At 46.2% G+C, this 19,659-nt stretch overlaps 1 protein-coding gene and 1 long non-coding RNA gene across 2 annotated transcripts in view; one reads left to right on the plus strand and one right to left on the minus strand.

Moving 5' to 3' along the window:
• LOC134933467 (uncharacterized) overlaps positions 1-19,659 on the minus strand; it is a 101,267-nt gene that overhangs the window by 69,452 nt on the left and 12,156 nt on the right. The gene's annotated exons all lie outside the window — the stretch shown is intronic.
• LOC134933465 (zona pellucida sperm-binding protein 4-like) lies at positions 3,534-11,024 on the plus strand. Its single transcript, XM_063928693.1, has 13 exons — positions 3,534-3,788; positions 4,607-4,728; positions 5,886-5,979; positions 6,476-6,631; positions 7,208-7,398; positions 8,039-8,136; positions 8,215-8,342; positions 8,920-9,109; positions 9,195-9,345; positions 10,028-10,106; positions 10,180-10,281; positions 10,442-10,570; positions 10,858-11,024. Exons 1-13 carry the CDS (start codon positions 3,560-3,562, stop codon positions 11,001-11,003), a joined length of 1,815 nt encoding a protein of 604 aa, XP_063784763.1. The 5' UTR covers positions 3,534-3,559; the 3' UTR covers positions 11,004-11,024.

The following is a 19,659-nucleotide window of genomic DNA, read 5'->3' on the forward strand; positions in this document are numbered from 1 at the left end:
AGAGCACCTGTGTGGTGTCTGTAATATCATGACATCCCGGAGCCTCAGTGGGTATGCTATCCCAGGCGGGCTCCTGCAGTCCCGTGCCCTTCCCCTGCCTGACCTGAACTGCTGTACTCAGAGCCGCCTATTCAAGATGCCAGGGGTCCAGGCGAGCGCACTTCCCCTTGTGTGCCTGCCGACCGCAGCTGTCCGAGGTCTTCATTGTGGCAGATGAGGAGAATGGCGTGGCTGTCCGCAGCAGTACTCTGAGGTGCTGTGGAACATATGGGGGCGGTGCATGCTGCGATAATGCTAGGAGGAGGGGGAGTTTGCTGAAGTCCCACTCCGGAGAGGATATCACTTCTTGTTTTACAAACACTTGGTGCACCTGTATCATAGCTGCCGGCGCCGCTGCCTGTAACAGTGTGAGAGGCGCAGCGGCAGCCGGCAGAATCAATAGACACTGACAGCACAGGGATGCAGAGCAGGAAAAGCGCCTCTCCAGCACGGCGCCTACCTGCTCTGCATCCCTTTGCTGAGCGGGTTCCGCCGGGCCTTGGTCCGAGCAATTTTGTGTGAACTCAGGCTGAACCAGCCTGCGAAGGGTGTGAGATTGAGTGCTGTTGCCGGCGTTGGCAACAGCACATCACACCCTTCGCGACTAATTGGATTGACCCCTTAGATTCCTTACAGCTTTATATTGCGACATTCTGAGCATGACAGATACGTTCCAAGAGATGTAGTCTACCATATTTTCTTTAAATTGTGCATCTTATCTGCAGCACAGACTCCGAAAAGAGCCGCTCACACTGAACTTGAGAAGCCAGGCTGTGACAGTAACCACACAGGTTGGGCACACGCATTTTGAAAATCTTACAATTGACATCTCAAATAGCCCCAGTCCACCAGAGCGGAATCACAAGATAACTATTCGGAAGGGCTGCCCCATTAAAAGCAATGTGTTAACGCCGTCTGAAGATAGCATTAGTCCACACGTGCATGTGACCTCGTTACATACGATCCCCATAGAAAACTATGGGGGGAGGGGGGGTGGCTCATGTGAGGCCTGGTGACTGCATAGCGCAGTGATGGCTAATCTTGACACTCCAGCTGTTGTTGAACTACACATCCCAGCATGCCCAGCTACGGTTTTGCTATTTGGCCATGCTAAAACTGATGCAGGGCATGCTGGGATGTGTAGTTCAACAACAGCTGGAGTGTCAAGGTTAGCCATCACTGGCATAGCGGGAGATATCTCCTTCTTTCTGCACTGCTCAAAAAAATAAAGGGAACACTAAAATAACACATCCTAGATCTGAATGAATGAAATATTCTTATTAAACACTTTGTTCTTTACATAGTTGAATGTGCTGACAACAAAATCACACAAAAATTATCAATGGAAATCACATTTATTAACCCATGGAGGTCTGGATTTGGAGTCACACTCAAAATTAAAGTGGAAAAACACAAAACAGGCTGATCCAACTTTGATGTAATGTCCTTAAAACAAGTCAAAATGAGGCTCAGTAGTGTGTGTGGCCTCCACGTGCCTGTATGACCTCCCTACAACCAACACAAGTGGCTCAGGTAGTGCAGCTCATCCAGGATGGCACATCAATGCGAGCTGTGGCAAGAAGGTTTGCTGTGTCTGTCAGCGTAGTGTCCAGAGCATGGAGGCGCTACCAAGAGACAGGCCAGTACATCAGGAGAAGTGGAGGAGGCCGTAGGAGGGCAACAACCCAGCAGCAGGACCGCTACCTCCACCTTTGTGCAAGGAGGAACAGGAGGAGCACTGCCAGAGCCCTGCAAAATGACCTCCAGCAAGCCACAAATGTGCATGTGTCTACTCAAACGACCAGAAACAGACTCCATGAGGGTGGTATGAGGGCCCGACGTCCACAGGTGGGGGTTGTGCTTACAGCCCAACACCGTGTAGGACGTTTGGCATTTGCCATAGAACACCAAGATTGGCAAATTCGGCACTGGCGCCCTGTGCTCTTCACAGATGAAAGCAGGTTCTCACTGAGCACATGTGAGACGTGACAGAGTCTGGAGATGCCAAGGAGAACGTTCTGCTGCCTGCAACATCCTCCAGCATGACCGGTTTGGCAGTGGGTCAGTAATGGTGTGGGGTGGCATTTCTTTGGGGGGCCGCACAGCCCTCCATGTGCTCGCCAGAGGTAGCCTGACTGCCATTAGGTAGCGAGATGAGATCCTCAGACCCCTTGTGAGACCATATGCTGGTGCGGTTAGCCCTGGGTTCCTCCTAATGCAAGACAATGCTAGACCTCATGTGGCTGGAGTGTGTCAGCAGTTCCTGCAAGACAAAGGCATTGATGCTATGGACTGGCCCGCCCGTTCCCCAGACCTGAATCCAATTGAGCACATCTGGGACATCATGTCTCGCTCCATCCACCAACGCTACGTTGCACCACAGACTGTCCAGGAGTTGGCGGATGCTTTAGTCCAGGTCTGGGAGGAGATCCCTCAGGAGACCATCCGCCACCTCATCAGGAGCATGCCCAGGCATTGTAGGGAGGTCATACAGGCACGTGGAGGCCACACACACTACTGAGCCTCATTTTGACTTGTTTTAAGGACATTACATCAAAGTTGGATCAGCCTGTAGTGTGTTTTTCCACTTTAATTTTGAGTGTGACTCCAAATCCAGACCTCCATGGGTTAATAAATTTGATTTCCATTGATAATTTTTGTGTGATTTTGTTGTCAGCACATTCAACTATGTAAAGAACAAAGTGTTTAATAAGAATATTTCATTCATTCAGATCTAGGATGTGTTATTTTAGTGTTACCTTTATTTTTTTGAGAAGTGTATTTTGGTACATTCATACCTCCCAACATGACCCTCTCCAGGAGGGACAGAATGCTCTACTCCTGGACTTCCCTCTAAATTTATGATTGTCATCACCTGTGCTGAAACACATTTCTTATCCATTACCTGTCCAAAAAAGGTGCCGGTAATCATACATTAAGAGAAACGTCTAGAAGCAGAGCATTGTGTCCCTCATGGAGGGGGTCATGTTGGGAGGTAGGGGTATGTACATTTAAGGAATACTTAATTTTACGATTACCATACTGTCCCTTTAAACTGGGACACTCATGGATTCTGCAGGTTCTGTGGCTGATAAAAACCAGGTGAAATGCAGGCGGCCACAGAACCTGTGTATTTCATGAGCGTCCCGGTTTAAAGGGATAGTATGGTAAGCATACTTAATTCTGTCCTTAAAGTTAAACACGTGGAAACAGCAAATTGGGCCTATATGTATTTCATGCTCGCTCAGCAGGATACAATACACAACAATTCCCACTACTAAATGCAAATATCAAGAAGGATGCGTTTATGGATATGGTTAAAGAAACAAAAACAAAATATGGAATACATAATTGGTCAGCCAGACATAGTGCTAGGCTAGGGGAACCCACCTGAGTGGCCTTATGACGAACACCTGGGATCACATTAGCACCTGACTGATCACACTGCAGGCTCCGCCTCCTCATCATGGTATAAATGACCGGCCTGTGCTCACCTGCAGTATTGAGAGCTACAGGCAGGATGGGGATCTCCAGGAGCTGGTTGGGGTGTGCAGTATTGGGAGCTGCAGGCAGGATGGTGGTCTCTAGGGGCTGGTTGGGGTGTGTAGTATTGCTGTGGAGCTGTAGCTTAGTGTCTGGTACTGAGGAGTTTTTAGAAGATGTGTCTGATCTGCATTGTGGCTCCAGTAAGATGCGTCTCTCTCTGCCCTCTGTGCCCCTGGATTTTGCTTCTGCCTTCACAGTATTGGGTGAGTAGCTCTGACGTCTACTTCCTAACTGGAAAGACTTGGCCTCTGTAAATGGACCTCTGCATATTGAATTAATGTTATGCAATTGATAAATCGCCTTATTAATCCTAGTGTGTGTGTGTGTGTGTGTGTTTAAAAAAAAAACCCAAAAAAAAACCTTCTGTAAACTAAGGAGTAACCTGAATTTACTGGTCACTGCTAGTTTCTGCATGTACCATATTACCCAGATAGATGTATTTCTGACTTGAATGACCTCTCATACTATATATTGTGTATATTGACTCCTCTAAATGTGACTACAATATATTGCACAGAAAGACTAAGATTGGGGGAGATCAAATAGTCCATTATGAATAGGCTTGCCATACTATCCCTTTTAAACTGGGCCACTCCTGAGTTGCTTAGGTTCTGTGGCTGGCTTAATGTAAACCTGCATTTCACCCGGTATTAGTCGGCTATAGAACCTGTGTAATCCATGAGTGTCACGGTTTAAAGGGATAGTATGGTAAGCTCTAGCACTCCTTGCTCCCACACTCCAAAAACATAACGGTAGGTTAACTGGATCATAAAAAAAAAAATTACACTTAGTATGTGTAATAGGGAATAGATTGCAAGCTGCAAATAAGAACACTGAGCAAAGTGCTATAGAAATGTGTAAGTGCTGCGCTACCACTTGTGGCCAGATGGGGCACAACTCTCTACTGTAATCAAGGTGCCAGGTCTTTTCATGCTGAATAGATTACCTGTAGCACTCTGTGTATATGAAACTTGTTGTGGTGTAGCTACTTGAGCAAATGTTGTGCTCCTATCCCTTCCAGATTATGCAGGAAAGCCTCACAGGCTCCAGAATGACTCTACTTGCGGGCTCTCGGTAGGACAGAAACCAGATGGCTCAATGATCATTGGTGCTGCCTATGACGGGTGCTTTGTAAGAGAGGAGGTAAGGCAAACTACAAACACTAACTTGAAGACCATAACCTTGAGTGAATCCAATATGGGGGGCATGGCCTATAGGTAGACTGGGAGAAGTTGAGTACATAGGCTCCAATAAGCTGGACACCCAGTGAGATCTGATGTATTGAAGCTCCATACTGTAATGCAGGCCTTGCTAACATGTCTCTCCAGCTGTTGAGACTACACATCCCAGCATTCCCTGCCACAGCTGCTATTAGGGAATAGTAAAACTGTGGCAGGGCATGCTGGGATGTGTATTCTTAACATCTGGAGAACTACATGTTGGCCAGGTTTCCTGTAATGCTTAACTTGCATTGGGATTGTCTCAAGTGCCTTAACCACTGATTTGTGCATCACTCCTTATCCTGCATTCATTCTGTATTGGCGTAGAGCTCAACCAATCTTTCTTGGTGCCACTAAAGATCTGTCCTCTTGCATCACCTTATCCAGCTAGGCTGACTGCACTCAGCCATGGGTCTGTAATGTAAACTAGGGATGGCCATCAGTGAGTTATCCATTGATGGTGGGGAACAAGCAATGGTTTTGCCCATCGATTTGTCTCCCTTACTTTAATATTGAGTGAGTTGCTGGCCAATCGGGGGCATGACTTCACAGGTGTTTGGTCGGAGCTATGCTCCATGTCCCGGACACCCTGGAGAAGAAAAACAAGAATTTGCTAGCTTTTTATCGATGGCAGGAAACCACCTGATTCTCACCCATCGATGGTAAAAGTAATCATCGGTCATATAACCATCTTCAAATCAACGCTGGTCGATGGCCATCCCTAATGTAAACTCAATGGCAGTGGGAGCATGCGTACTTGACCTGCGATTTGCTTGCTGCATTGTGTACCTCTGCATACATACGCCACAATTGTATACATGGCATTCAGTTCTTGGCAACAGAGTGCAGTTCATCTGTCTTCCAAATGGGGTTTTTGGCTTCAATTGGTCCTAGAACTACCCCACCACAGAGAAAATGATACGAACATAAGTATACAGTAGTATGGCAGAGCTTTTTCTGCAGTTGCAGGATTTTGGTGCACTTCTACTCCTGTAATAACCACCTTACTGGGCTGTGTAGAAAACCCTATAGAATGTATCTCTTCTACAAATGTGTTGTGCTAATGGTCTTGTTTCACAGAATGGAGGCCATGTGATGACGCTCATTGCAGAACAAATTGCCAATGGCCAAGTGGAACATCATAAAAGAGACATCCGGTGCCCGCTCCTGCCAGGTAACACTGTATTCTACATGTGCTGTCTTTAGGTAACTAAACCCTAGTGTTTGTAAAGTTCAATCCATAAAAACAGAACTTGGCTCTTATGTTCTCATTACTGTAACGGTTCATTCAATGTGATGAGGATGAAATTACCATACTGTACATGACAATCTCCTGTTTTTACCATACTGTTTTTATCTTAATTGAATTTTCCACTTTAAATCCATAACTTTAAAAAAAAAAAAAAAAAAAATTGTGACAAATGGAGGTTTAGATTCCTATCAACCTCTAACTGTTTGCTATACTGTTTCTAGGCCTATTTACTAAGCCTTGGAGAGAAACTACAAACCAATTGACTCCTAACTGTTTTTTGTTTTTTTTCCCAAACACTGCCTGTAACATGTCAACTAGGAGCTGATTCGCTGGTACTTTATCTCTCTACAATGCTTAGTAAATAGACCCCTAGATAACTGAACACTAGGCTACTCGTAGGACTGTCTCTCTCCCTCAGCTATGGATGCTCCCAGCCCCAGTGACTGTGCTGCTGTCCAGAGTGGTGACCGCTTGCCTTGTGCCAATTCCTCTGTGACCAGGGTGGTCTGTGAAGGATTAGACTGCTGCTTCTCAACCAGTGACCCCTCCCTTCCCTGTTACTATGGGAACAAAGGTAAGGCATTCCCGGTGAACACTTGTCGCATGACTACTATGGAAGTTCTTCGGAATGTTTCCCTGACTCCCACTTCATGGCACTGTACAGTTGGGTGCAAGGCTGAGATGTTACTATGGACTCTGCCTTAGAGGTAAAAGTAAAATAAATGGCCAAATAAAGAGTTATCAATACTCTACTATAACCAGTAAGAGTAACCTATTCTGTAAGACTACAGTTGCCAAATCCCACCAGGGAAACTAGAAAGCTCCTTGATGTGGTGTTTGCAGTAGCCCGCCCATACAGTGGAGCTGGTGTATTAAGCAGAGAGGTTGCCTACAGCCAACAATCTGTATCTACAGCACCTAGCATTTCCTAAAATGGACTTCATAAATGCTTCAATGTGGATTGGTTTCTATGATCAACTTCACTGTTTGATACAGCAAAGCCGATGTCTCTCCCATGCATAAGATGTAATGGCATTTTGTGGTCTGTAGTGACTAGCCACTGAACCTGTGGACTTTAACTGAAACTTGTCTAGTTTAATCAAACATGACTTGAAGGCTCTCATTCACTTAACTGCTTTTCCCTCACCAGTGACTGCACAGTGTACAGATGACGGCCAGGTTCTGATTGCTATCTCTAAGGATGTGACTACACCATCGCTGATCTTGGATTCAGTCGGCATCTTCAATGTGGACTCTACCTCTTGCCCCATGCTGAGTGTCTTAAAGAGTTCATCTTTCATACTGTTCCAGTTCCCCCTGTCTTGTGGAGGAGCCAGCCAGGTAAATGTTGTAGTGCTGGCTATACCCATAAAGCTATATAAAATAGTGACTGTCCTGTACTAAATGGACATGAGTGGCTTCTAGATGCTAAACTGGGAGTCTGCCGGATAAGAGCACTTCTTACAGGTTAAGTATCTGATTACCAGTCCTGAAGTATAATGCAGACATTTCTCCAGAGAAAGCTACTTTAATGTAGAGTAGCCAAGTAAACTGCACAATAAACATATCAAGCCACATCCAATCCAGGTTAGGTGTGTATAGTGGCTGCATCCTCTGCAGAAAACCTGGTTCTTGCATGCTTCCTTTAAAAATATTATCCTTGCTTATACTAAATGGTACATCAATAGAATAACAAAGCCTTAATTGAACACACATGGGTCTAGTTTTGACACTTCAGCTCAAAGCTGGCTTGTATCTTGGTCATAGCACTAATGTACCTCACATCATATTCAGCCAAATGGCAAATCTTAGTGCCAATGTACAGGTAGGTCCTAGTCTAAACCTGCTCTACTCCAAGAAAAGGGTATGTGACAAAGAGCATCCTAGCCAATGGAGAACTTTGGCTATAGAGTAAACTTACTCTAGAGTAAATAGGTCTGGCATAGAATGGCAGTCTATGATGTGAATTTTCTTTTGCCAGATATCTGATACCACTGCATTGTATGAGAACACTGTTTATGCCACTAAGGACATCAGGACATGGCAAGGGTCTTCTATCACAAGAGACAGCACACTGAGGTACTGTAACTCATAAAGTGGCATAGGACTGACATTTCTGTGTACAGAGCAAAAAGAATATCTTATTTATTGCATTAGGCTGACAATCCGCTGCATCTACTCTCGGACTGGTGTACTCCCAATGCAAGCTGAGGTGCTCACCCTACCCCCACCACTCCCTGTGTCCACCTCAGGCCCTCTGCTCATGCAGATGAGGATAGCTCAAGGTAATGACTGGTGTGTAGCTGTCATGCTACAGGACAAATGGGGTCTAAGGGTATGAACTATGGAGTCGGCTGACCTGAAGTTCTGTAACTTCTCTATTGATATTTAATGGAGTGGGAGGGGCCTTGTGGGAAAGGTGACTGCTTAAGTTGTGACTGATGTAATGGTTCCGGTATGAAAGATAGATAGTGTCTAGTTAGACAGTCAATAGATAGACACCATATGTTAGACAGACATTAGGTCGACAGGGTCAAAAGGTTGACATGAAAAAGGTAGACACAATGTTTTTTTTTGTGGTTTGTGTGGATAGTTTTGTCATCTGGCACCCCAATTGTAGAAAGGCATGGGCTCGCCACACTTCGGTCACGGTGGCTCGCTGCGCTCACCACAAGGTTTATAACCAACTCTATGCCGACATGGATAGAGAAAGTATGAAATAATCCAAAAACATGTTAAATTAAAACACATTTGTCTATCTTTTTTTTATGTCGACCTTTCGATCTAATATATGGTGTCTAACTAGACACTGTCTATCTACTAAACGGATAGGAATGGTAACATGTCTTGTCCTTTTGGCAGACGTGCAATATGCTTCCTACTACTTGGATACAGACTACCCTGTGGTCAAAATGCTTAGAGACCCAGTCTCCTTGGAGGTCCGAATACTACAAAGAACAGACCCAAACCTGTTCCTGATATTAAATGACTGCTGGGCCACACCTTCTACAGACCCTACCCAACAAGTCCAATGGCCCATTCTTGTGGCTGGGTAAGGCTGACAGTCTCTTGACCCCCACCTTCCCTCTTTCTCTGGCAGTTTTAAAGATCTCTAATATATGATATCCATATTTCAGATGCCCATTTACTGGGGACAACTACCTGACACAGCTGGTTCCACTTGGCACATCCACACAGAGCATTCCATTCCCAACCCACTACCAGCGCTTCGTTGTCAGCACCTTCACCTTCGTAGATCAGGGTTCCCAGCTTGCCCTTGATGGACTGGTAAACTGACCTCTACAGTCAGACTTCTAACAATTTGATGCAATAATCTGAGCAGTGTTTTAATGTAGTCAACACAAACTAATCCATGAACAAGTCCAACTTTTATACTCGTAAAATTAATATATCTAGAAACTTGGTGATGTGAAATGTAAATCGTATACGTAACTTCTCTTGTGACTAAGCATCAGACTTGCTACCGTACACCAGAATCCCAGAGCACCTCCTCCCCTGTGACTAGTAATACCGCTTTTACACTCGCATGAAAATCCCGGGACTTTGCACGTGAACGCGCATCATCCCGGGATTTTTCTCAGTGTGAAAGGGTACAGGGACAATTTCCCGGGATTTCAACCTTGGTTAAACCCGTGACCGTCCCGGGAAGCTGGGTAGTGTGAAAGGGCCCGTCCTGGGATTCACTACCCGGGACTGTTAAAAGGCCTCGGATTGGAGCTTTCTTGGGCTCAGAAAAGATGTAATCCTTTCTGAGCCCAAGGCCATTTCTAATGACATACATATGCATTTGCAGGGATATCCTGGGATCAGTGTAAATGGGGCTGTCCCGGGTCGATCCCAGGTCTTAGTGCAGTGTGAAAGGGGTCAGTCCCGGGAATGCATCCCGGGAGTGACCCGGGTGTGCAAGTGTAAAAGGGGTATAACTGAAAAGCCCACATCTGTTCCGCAGGTATACTTCCACTGCAGTGCTTCCGTGTGTGTTCCATCTGCTGCAGATTCCTGCACAACGTCATGCGGCCAAAGGAAAAGTAAGGGCTCTGTGTGCTTGAGCTGCCCCCATCTAGTGGAGGGGAAAAACTAATACTCATTTTATATTTGCAGAACGAGCGGCCAAGGAGCCAGTGCTGGAGATCACAATAAGCAAAGGCCCAGTTGACTTCATTAATAGTCCATCAAATAGTAAAGATGTGATGTCTACTAAAGGTGACTTTCATTAATTTTTAATTAAAAGCCATCACGGCTTGTTGCGCTATTCATAGATCCTAGTGGGAATGTTATTGTCCCCAAATGCATATAATTTCTTGACTTGTGGCTGAATAAAGAAGCAATAGAACTCTATTGTAAACTGTTGATCTTCCTACAGATGTGTCTCATTTTGAAATGTTAAATGGAACCTCTGAGTTGGATTTCATTGGCGCTGAAAAGGATGACCCCATGAATGCAGATGGAGACTTGGATAATGTTGACAAGACTCTACCCATAAGAGTGAAAGGTATCCTCCAACTCATTAGGGGGCTGTCATTGGTGGCAGATGTGGGTCCATGCATGACAATTCCAACACTGCTTTCTAGGTCTACTGCAACAGCTGCGCAAAGAAAGCAGTGATTACCCTCCAGCCTACAGGATAATTGCTGTCGTCACCTGTTACATGTTCACGCTGTAGAGTTATAAAACGGTTTAATGTCTGCTTCAAAGTTGGTTGTAAAACATGCTGATCAAGATGATAGAATATTTGTTAAGACCACTCTACTTAAAAAAGCTATGTTTAACATTTTTCAGGTACCTCTGACCCCAAATCATCTGTCCTGACGTGGCTGAGGGGAGCAGCTGCTGGAGGAGGCATCTTGGTCTTGCTAGTGACTATATTGGGTGTCCGATGTCATCACAGGAGACAGAGCCCCACAATGCACACTGTAAATATATGAATAAAGCTGATCTCAAAATAACTTGGTCCTGGGTTATCTGGTTCTTGACTAGTACATGTCCATCCTACAGGCTTTAATCAATCGTGCAGCATTTGTATCTACTTGGTTACACTGCTGTCCTAAACTAGGTTATTCAAGTAGTTGCCTCAAATTAGCTTTTTATATAACATCTTGCAGCAGAAAAATTGATCACCGTATCACTAGGGTATATGGCTAGTACTGCACCGACACGTGCTTATTGTGAGACCATGCAGAAGTCATGGCAGTTGGTATTGCATGTTGTGAGTTCTGGTGCAGAAAATCTGGTTCCTGTACAGGATACTAGTGTAATAATGCATATCTTCAGCTGTCAGGGAAGGCTTGTGCCAGCCAGTCTCATTTCCACTGCACAGGTCAAAATGGATAACTAGGAAACTGCAAACAGACATCACACAAAATCAAATAGACCACAGGTTCTCAAACTCTGTCCTCAGGACCCCACACAGTGCATATTTTGCGGGTCTCTTCACAGAATCACAAGTGAAATAATTAGTTCCACCTGTGGACCTTTTAAAATGTCAGTGAGTAATTAATACACCTGTGCACCTGCTGGGTTACCTGCAAAACATGCACTGTGTGGGGTCCTGAGGACTGAGTTTGAGAACCTATGAAATGGACATAATGACCACATTAAGGGGGATATCTATTTAATATCTACTGGACATCTCCCAAAAAACAGCTATTTTCAGGGGGTACCTGTAAATATTACAGCTATTTCTGACTGCAAGTGCAGTCTTCTCTGGGGGCCGCTAGGCAGTGGAACTTAATTTCTTCTTTGAAATTAAATGATGGATAGAATCCTGAGGGTGCGATGTATAAAGCATCACATCCATGATGCGATACCAGTGTTAATACCGGTATGTACTTAGAAATGGGGGGGTTGTCAGTCTGTGCATGCCGGTGGGCAGAATTAGATTTGAATAATTTCAGGGACAATGCAAGAAGTTCATTGGTAACACAATGTAAAGATGGCATTACACGCTGGGTACATGTTCCAAAATGTATGATATTCTACAGCCTGGTAACTACAGGAATGCATCCAAAACTCCCAAAAATATTTCTGCATTTCTGCCCTTACTACAGATCACCCTCTGATACATCTCCCCATAGATCAGGGGTGGGTAACCTTTGGCCCTCAAGCTATTGTTGCATTTCACAGACCAGCTCGCTTTGCTACAGTTGCTGTCTGGCCATGGTAAAACTGTTGCAGAGCATGCTGGGATATGTAGTGCAACAGCTGGAGGGCCGAAGGTTCCCCATCCCTACCACAGATGTACTTTTTTTTTTTTTTATTAACTTCATGATCATAACCAACGCTAAAAGAAGCACAATCTCTATGCTCCAGGACTTATAATGTAGAATTCCAGTGTTGCCTGTGGCATGTCCATAGCTCCTGGCAACTAGTCAGTCAGTGTTTAAACCAGAGGTTCCCAAACGCAGTCCTCAAGGCACCCCAACAGTCAAGGTTTTAGGTGTATCCATGGCTCGCCTGTGGCCAAGCATAGATGCATTTAAAACCAGGACCGTTGGGGTGCCCTAAGGACTGCATTTGGGAACCTCTGGTTTAAACTAGAGATGAGCGGGTTCGGTTTCTCTGAATCCGAACCCGCCAGAACTTCATGTTTTTTTTTACGGGTCCGAGCGACTCGGATCTTCCCGCCTTGCTCGGTTAACCCGAGCGCGCCCGAACGTCATCATGACGCTGTCGGATTCTCGCGAGGCTCGGATTCTATCGCGAGACTCGGATTCTATATAAGGAGCCGCGCGTCGCCGCCATTTTCACACGTGCATTGAGATTGATAGGGAGAGGACGTGGCTGGCGTCCTCTCCGTTTAGACAGTGAGACTTGATTTACTAATTTTGGGGAGCATTAGGAGTACTCGGTAGTGTACAGTGCAGAGTTTTGCTGATAGTGACCAGTGACTGACCACCACTTTTATTTATAATCTGTTCTCTGCCTGAAAAAAGCGATACACAGCACACAGTGACTCAGTCACATACCATATCTGTGTGCACTGCTCAGGCTCAGGCCAGTGTGCTGCATCATCTATTATCTATATATAATATTATATATATCTGTCTGACTGCTCAGCTCACACAGCTTATAATTGTGGGGGAGACTGGGGAGCACTACTGCAGTGCCAGTTATAGGTTATAGCAGGAGCCAGGAGTACATAATATTATATTAAAATTAAACAGTGCACACTTTTGCTGCAGGAGTGCCACTGCCAGTGTGACTAGTGACCAGTGACCTGACCACCAGTATATAATATTAGTAGTATACTATCTCTTTATCAACCAGTCTATATTAGCAGCAGACACAGTACAGTGCGGTAGTTCACGGCTGTGGCTACCTCTGTGTCGGCACTCGGCAGCCCGTCCATAATTGTATATACCACCTAACCGTGGTGTTTTTTCTTTCTTTATACATACATACTAGTTACGAGTATACTATCTCTTTATCAACCAGTCTATATATTAGCAGCAGACACAGTACAGTGCGGTAGTTCACGGCTGTGGCTACCTCTGTGTCGGCACTCGGCAGCCCGTCCATAATGGGCCCGGTGTTTGTGTCGGCCACTAGGGTCGCTAATCTTACTCACACAGCTACCTCATTGCGCCTCTTTTTTTCTTTGCGTCATGTGCTGTTTGGGGAGGGTTTTTTGGAAGGGCCATCCTGCGTGACACTGCAGTGCCACTCCTAGATGGGCCCGGTGTTTGTGTCGGCCACTAGGGTCGCTAATCTTACTCACACAGCTACCTCATTGCGCCTCTTTTTTTTCTTTGCGTCATGTGCTGTTTGGGGAGGGTTTTTTGGAAGGGACATCCTGCGTGACACTGCAGTACCACTCCTAGATGGGCCCGGTGTTTGTGTCGGCCACTAGGGTCGCTTATCTTACTCACACAGCGACCTCGGTGCAAATTTTAGGACTAAAAATAATATTGTGAGGTGTGAGGTATTCAGAATAGACTGAAAATGAGTGTAAATTATGGTTTTTGAGGTTAATAATACTTTGGGATCAAAATAACCCCCAAATTCTATGATTTAAGCTGTTTTTTAGTGTTTTTGGAAAAAAACACCCGAATCCAAAACACACCCGAATCCGACAAAAAAAAAAAATTCGGTGAGGTTTTGCCAAAACGCGTTCGAACCCAAAACACGGCCGCGGAACCGAACCCAAAACCAAAACACAAAACCCGAAAAATTTCAGGCGCTCATCTCTAGTTTAAACTAGAGATGTGCACTTGAAATTTTTCGGGTTTTGGGTTCGGTTCCGCGGCCGTGTTTTGGGTTCGACCGCGTTTTGGCAAAACCTCACCGAATTTTTTTTTTTTGTTGGATTCGGGTGTGTTTTGGATTCGGGTGTTTTTTTTTTTTCAAAAAACCCTAAACAGCTTAAATCATAGAATTTGGGGGTCATTTTGATCCCAAAGTATTATTAACCTCAAACCATAATTTCCACTCATTTTCAGTCTATTCTGAACACCTCACAATATTTTTAGTCCAAAAATTTGCACCGAGGTCGCTGGATGACTAAGCTAAGCGACCCTAGTGGCCGACACAAACACCTGGCCCATCTAGGAGTGGCACTGCAGTGTCACGCAGGATGGCCCTTCCAAAAAACACTCCCCAAACAGCACATGACACAAAGAAAAATGAAAGAAAAGAGGTGCAAGATGGAATTGTCCTTGGGCCCTCCCACCCACATGTTGTATAAACAGGACATGCACACTTTAACCAACCCATCATTTCAGTGACAGGGTCTGCCACACGACTGTGACTGAAATGACGGGTTGGTTTGGACCCCCACCGAAAAAGAAGCAATTAATCTCTCCTTGCACAAACTGGCTCTACAGAGGCAAGATGTCCACCTCATCATCCTCCGATATATCACCGTGTACATACCCCTCCTCACAGATTATCAATTCGTCCCCACTGGAATCCACCATCTCAGCTCCCTGTGTACTTTGTGGAGGCAATTGCTGCTGGTCAATGTCTCCACGGAGGAATTGATTATAATTCATTTTAATGAACATCATCTTCTCCACATTTTCTTGATGTAACCTTGTACGCCGATTGCTGACGAGGTGAGCGGCGGCACTAAACACTCTTTCGGAGTACACACTTGTGGGAGGGCAACTTCGGTAGAATAAAGCCAGTTTGTGCAAGGGCCTCCAAATTGCCTCTTTTTCCTGCCAGTATAAGTACGGACTGTCTGACGTGCCTGCTTGGATGTGGTCACTCATAATCCTCCACCATTCTTTCAATGGGGAGAGAATCATATGCAGTGCCAGTAGACGACATGGCCGTAATCGTTGTCCGGACCAGATGTCAGCATCAGCAGTCGCTCCAGACTGCCCTGCATCACCGCCAGCGGGTGGGCTCGGAATTCTGAGCCTTTTCCTCGCACCCCCAGTTGCGGGAGAATGTGAAGGAGGAGATGTTGACAGGTCGCGTTCCGCTTGACTTGACAATTTTCTCACCAGCAGGTCTTTGAACCCCAGCAGACTTGTGTGTGCCGGAAAGAGAGATCCAAGGTAGGTTTTAAATCTAGGATCGAGCACGGTGGCCAAAATGTAGTGCTCTGATTTCAACAGATTGACCACCTGTGAATCCTTGTTAAGCGAATTAAGGGCTCCATCCACAAGTCCCACATGCCTAGCGGAATTGCTCTGTGTTAGCTCCTCCTTCAATGTCTCCAGCTTCTTCTGCAAAAGCCTGATGAGGGGAATGACCTGACTCAGGCTGGCAGTGTCTGAACTGACTTCACGTGTGGCAAGTTCAAAGGGCATCAGAACCTTGCACAACGTTGAAATCATTCTCCACTGCGCTTGAGACAGGTGCATTCCACCTCCTATATCGTGCTCAATTGTATAGGCTTGAATGGCCTTTTGCTGCTCCTCCAACCTCTGAAGCATATAGAGGGTTGAATTCCACCTCGTTACCACTTCTTGCTTCAGATGATGGCAGGGCAGGTTCAGGCGTTTTTGGTGGTGCTCCAGTCTTCTGTACGTGGTGCCTGTACGCCAAAAGTGTCTCGCAATTCTTCTGGCCACCGACAGCATCTCTTGCACGCCCCTCTCGTTTTTTAAATAATTCTGCACCACCAAATTCAAGGTATGTGCAAAACATGGGACGTGCTGGAATTTGCCCATATTTAATGCACACACAATATTGCTGGCGTTGTCCGATGCCACAAATCCACAGGAGAGTCCAATTGGGGTAAGCCATTCCGCGATGATCTTCCTCAGTTGCCGTAAGAGGTTTTCAGCTGTGTGCGTATTCTGGAAACCGGTGATACAAAGCGTAGCCTGCCTAGGAAAGAGTTGGCGTTTGCGAGATGCTGCTACTGGTGCCGCCGCTGCTGTTCTTGCGGCGGGAGTCCATACATCTACCCAGTGGGCTGTCAGTCATATAGTCCTGACCCTGCCCTGCTCCACTTGTCCACATGTCCGTGGTTAAGTGGACATTGGGTACAGCTGCATTTTTTAGGACACTGGTGACTCTTTTTCTGAGGTCTGTGTACATTTTCGGTATCGCCTGCCTAGAGAAATGGAACCTAGATGGTATTTGGTACCGGGGACACAGTACCTCCCAACAAGTCTCTAGTTGGCTCTGCAGTAATGATGGATACCGGAACCACGTTTCTCACCACCCAGGATGCCAAGGCCTCAGTTATCCGCTTTGCAGCAGGATGACTGCTGTGATATTTCATCTTCCTCGCAAAGGACTGTTGGACAGGCAATTGCTTGGTGGAAGTAGTAAAAGTGGTCTTACGACTTCCCCTCTGGGATGACCATCGACTCCCAGCAGCAACAACAGCAGCGCCAGCAGCAGTAGGCGTTACACGCAAGGATGCATCGGAGGAATCCCAGGCAGGAGAGGACTCGTCAGAATTGCCAGTGACATGGCCTGCAGGACTATTGGCATTCCTGGGGAAGGAGGAAATTGACACTGAGGGAGTTGGTGGGGTGGTTTGCGTGAGCTTGGTTACAAGAGGAAGGGATTTACTGGTCAGTGGACTGCTTCCGCTGACGCCCAAAGTTTTTGAACTTGTCACTGACTTATTATGAATGCGCTGCAGGTGACGTATAAGGGAGGATGTTCCGAGGTGGTTAACGTCCTTACCCCTACTTATTACAGCTTGACAAAGGCAACACACGGCTTGACAAATGTTGTCAGCATTTCTGTTGAAATACTTCCACACCGAAGAGCTGATTTTTTTGGTATTTTCACCAGGCATGTCAATGGCCATATTCCTCCCACGGACAACAGGTGTCTCCCCGGGTGCCTAACTTAAACAAACCACCTCACCATCAGAATCCTCCTTGTCAATTTCCTCCCCAGCGCCAGCAACACCCATATCCTCCTCATCCTGGTGTACTTCAACACTGACATCTTCAATCTGACTATCAGGAACTGGACTGCAGGTGCTCCTTCCAGCACTTGCAGGGGGCGTGCAAATGGTGGAAGGCGCATGCTCTTCACGTCCAGTGTTGGGAAGGTCAGGCATCGCAACCGACACAATTGGACTCTCCTTGTGGATTTGGGATTTCGAAGAACGCACAGTTCTTTGCTGTGCTTTTGCCAGCTTGAGTCTTTTCATTTTTCTAGCGAGAGGCTGAGTGCTTCCATCCTCATGTGAAGCTGAACCACTAGCCATGAACATAGGCCAGGGCCTCAGCCGTTCCTTGCCACTCCGTGTGGTAAATGGCATATTGGCAAGTTTACGCTTCTCCTCCGACAATTTTATTTTAGGTTTTGGAGTCCTTTTTTTACTGATATTTGGTGTTTTGGATTTTACATGCTCTGTACTATGACATTGGGCATCGGCCTTGGCAGACGACGTTGATGGCATTTCATCGTCTCGGCCATGACTAGTGGCAGCAGCTTCAGCACGAGGTGGAAGTCGATCTTGATCTTTCCCTATTTTTGGAACCTCAACATTTTTGTTCTCCATATTTTAATAGGCACAACTAAAAGGCACCTCAGGTAAACAATGGAGATGGATGGATACTAGTATACTTATGGATGGACGAGCGACTGCCGACACAGAGGTAGCTACAGCCGTGGACTACCGTACTGTGTCTGCTGCTAATATAGACTGGATGATAATGAGATAAAATTAAAATATATATATATATCACACTAGTACTGCAGCCGGACAGGTATATATTATGTAATGACGGACCTGCTGGACACTGTCTGTCAGACTCAGCACTGCAGACTCCTAAAGTAAGCTACTAGTATCAAGAAGAAAGAAAAAAAAAAAAAACCACGGGTAGGTGGTATACAATTATGGATGGACGAGCGACTGCCGACACAGAGGTAGCTACAGCCGTGGACTACCGTACTGTGTCTGCTGCTAATATAGACTGGATGATAATGAGATAAAATTAAAATATATATATTTCTCTAACGTCCTAAGTGGATGCTGGGGACTCCGTAAGGACCATGGGGAATAGCGGCTCCTCAGGAGACTGGGCACATCTAAAGAAAGCTTTAGGACTATCTGGTGTGCACTGGCTCCTCCCCCCATGACCCTCCTCCAAGCCTCAGTTAGATCTTTGTGCCCGAACGAGAAGGGTGCACACTAGGGGCTCTCCTGAGCTTCTTAGTGAAAGTTTTAGTTTAGGTTTTTTATTTTCAGTGAGACCTGCTGGCAACAGGCTCACTGCATCGAGGGGCTAAGGGGAGAAGAAGCGAACTCGCCTGCGTGCAGAGTGGATTGGGCTTCTTAGGCTACTGGACATTAGCTCCAGAGGGACGATCACAGGCCCAGCCTGGATGGGTCCCAGAGCCGCGCCGCCGGCCCCCTTACAGAGCCAGAAGGCAGAAGAGGTCCTGTCTTCAACAAGGTAGCGCACAGCACTGCAGCTGTGCGCCATTGCTCTCAGCACACTTCACACTCCGGTCACTGAGGGTGCAGGGCGCTGGGGGGGGCGCCCTGAGACGCAATAAAAAACACCTTGGATGGCAAAAAATGCATCACATATAGCTCCTGGGCTATATGGATGCATTTAACCCCTGCCAGAATACATAGAAAAACGGGAGATAAGGCCGCCGATAAGGGGGCGGAGCCTATCTCCTCAGCACACTGGCGCCATTTTCCCTCACAGCTCCGTTGGAGGGAAGCTCCCTGTCTCTCCCCTGCAGTCACTACACTACAGAAAGGGTTAAAAAAGAGAGGGGGGGGCACTAATTACGCGCAGTATTAAAGATACAGCAGCTATAAGGGGAAAAACACTTATATAAGGTTATCCCTATATATGTATATATAGCGTTTTGGTGTGTGCTGGCAAACTCTCCCTCTGTCTCCCCAAAGGGCTAGTGGGGTCCTGTCCTCTATCAGAGCATTCCCTGTGTGTGTGCTGTATGTCGGTACGTTTGTGTCGACATGTATGAGGAGAAAAATGATGTGGAGACGGAGCAGATTGCCTGTAATAGTGATGTCACCCCCTAGGGGGTCGACACCTGAGTGGATGAACTGTTGGAAGGAATACGTGACAGTGTCAGCTCTGTATAAAAGACAGTGGTTGACATGAGACAGCCGGCTACTCAGCTTGGGCCTGTCCAGACGTCTCTTAAGCCGTCAGGGGCTCTAAAGCGCCCGTT

Source organism: Pseudophryne corroboree, chromosome 6, assembly GCF_028390025.1.
Source record: "Pseudophryne corroboree isolate aPseCor3 chromosome 6, aPseCor3.hap2, whole genome shotgun sequence".
Taxonomy (NCBI): Eukaryota; Metazoa; Chordata; class Amphibia; order Anura; family Myobatrachidae; genus Pseudophryne; species Pseudophryne corroboree.

Excerpts from the sequence above, each read along its gene's own strand:
- LOC134933465 (XM_063928693.1), top strand. The coding sequence starts at position 3,560 with ATGGGGATCTCCAGGAGCTGGTTGGGGTGTGCAGTATTGGGAGCTGCA. Across the intron at positions 6,632-7,207 it reads CTGTTACTATGGGAACAAAG|TGACTGCACAGTGTACAGAT; the intron begins GTAAGGCATTCC and ends TTCCCTCACCAG. Across the intron at positions 8,343-8,919 it reads GCAGATGAGGATAGCTCAAG|ACGTGCAATATGCTTCCTAC; the intron begins GTAATGACTGGT and ends TCCTTTTGGCAG.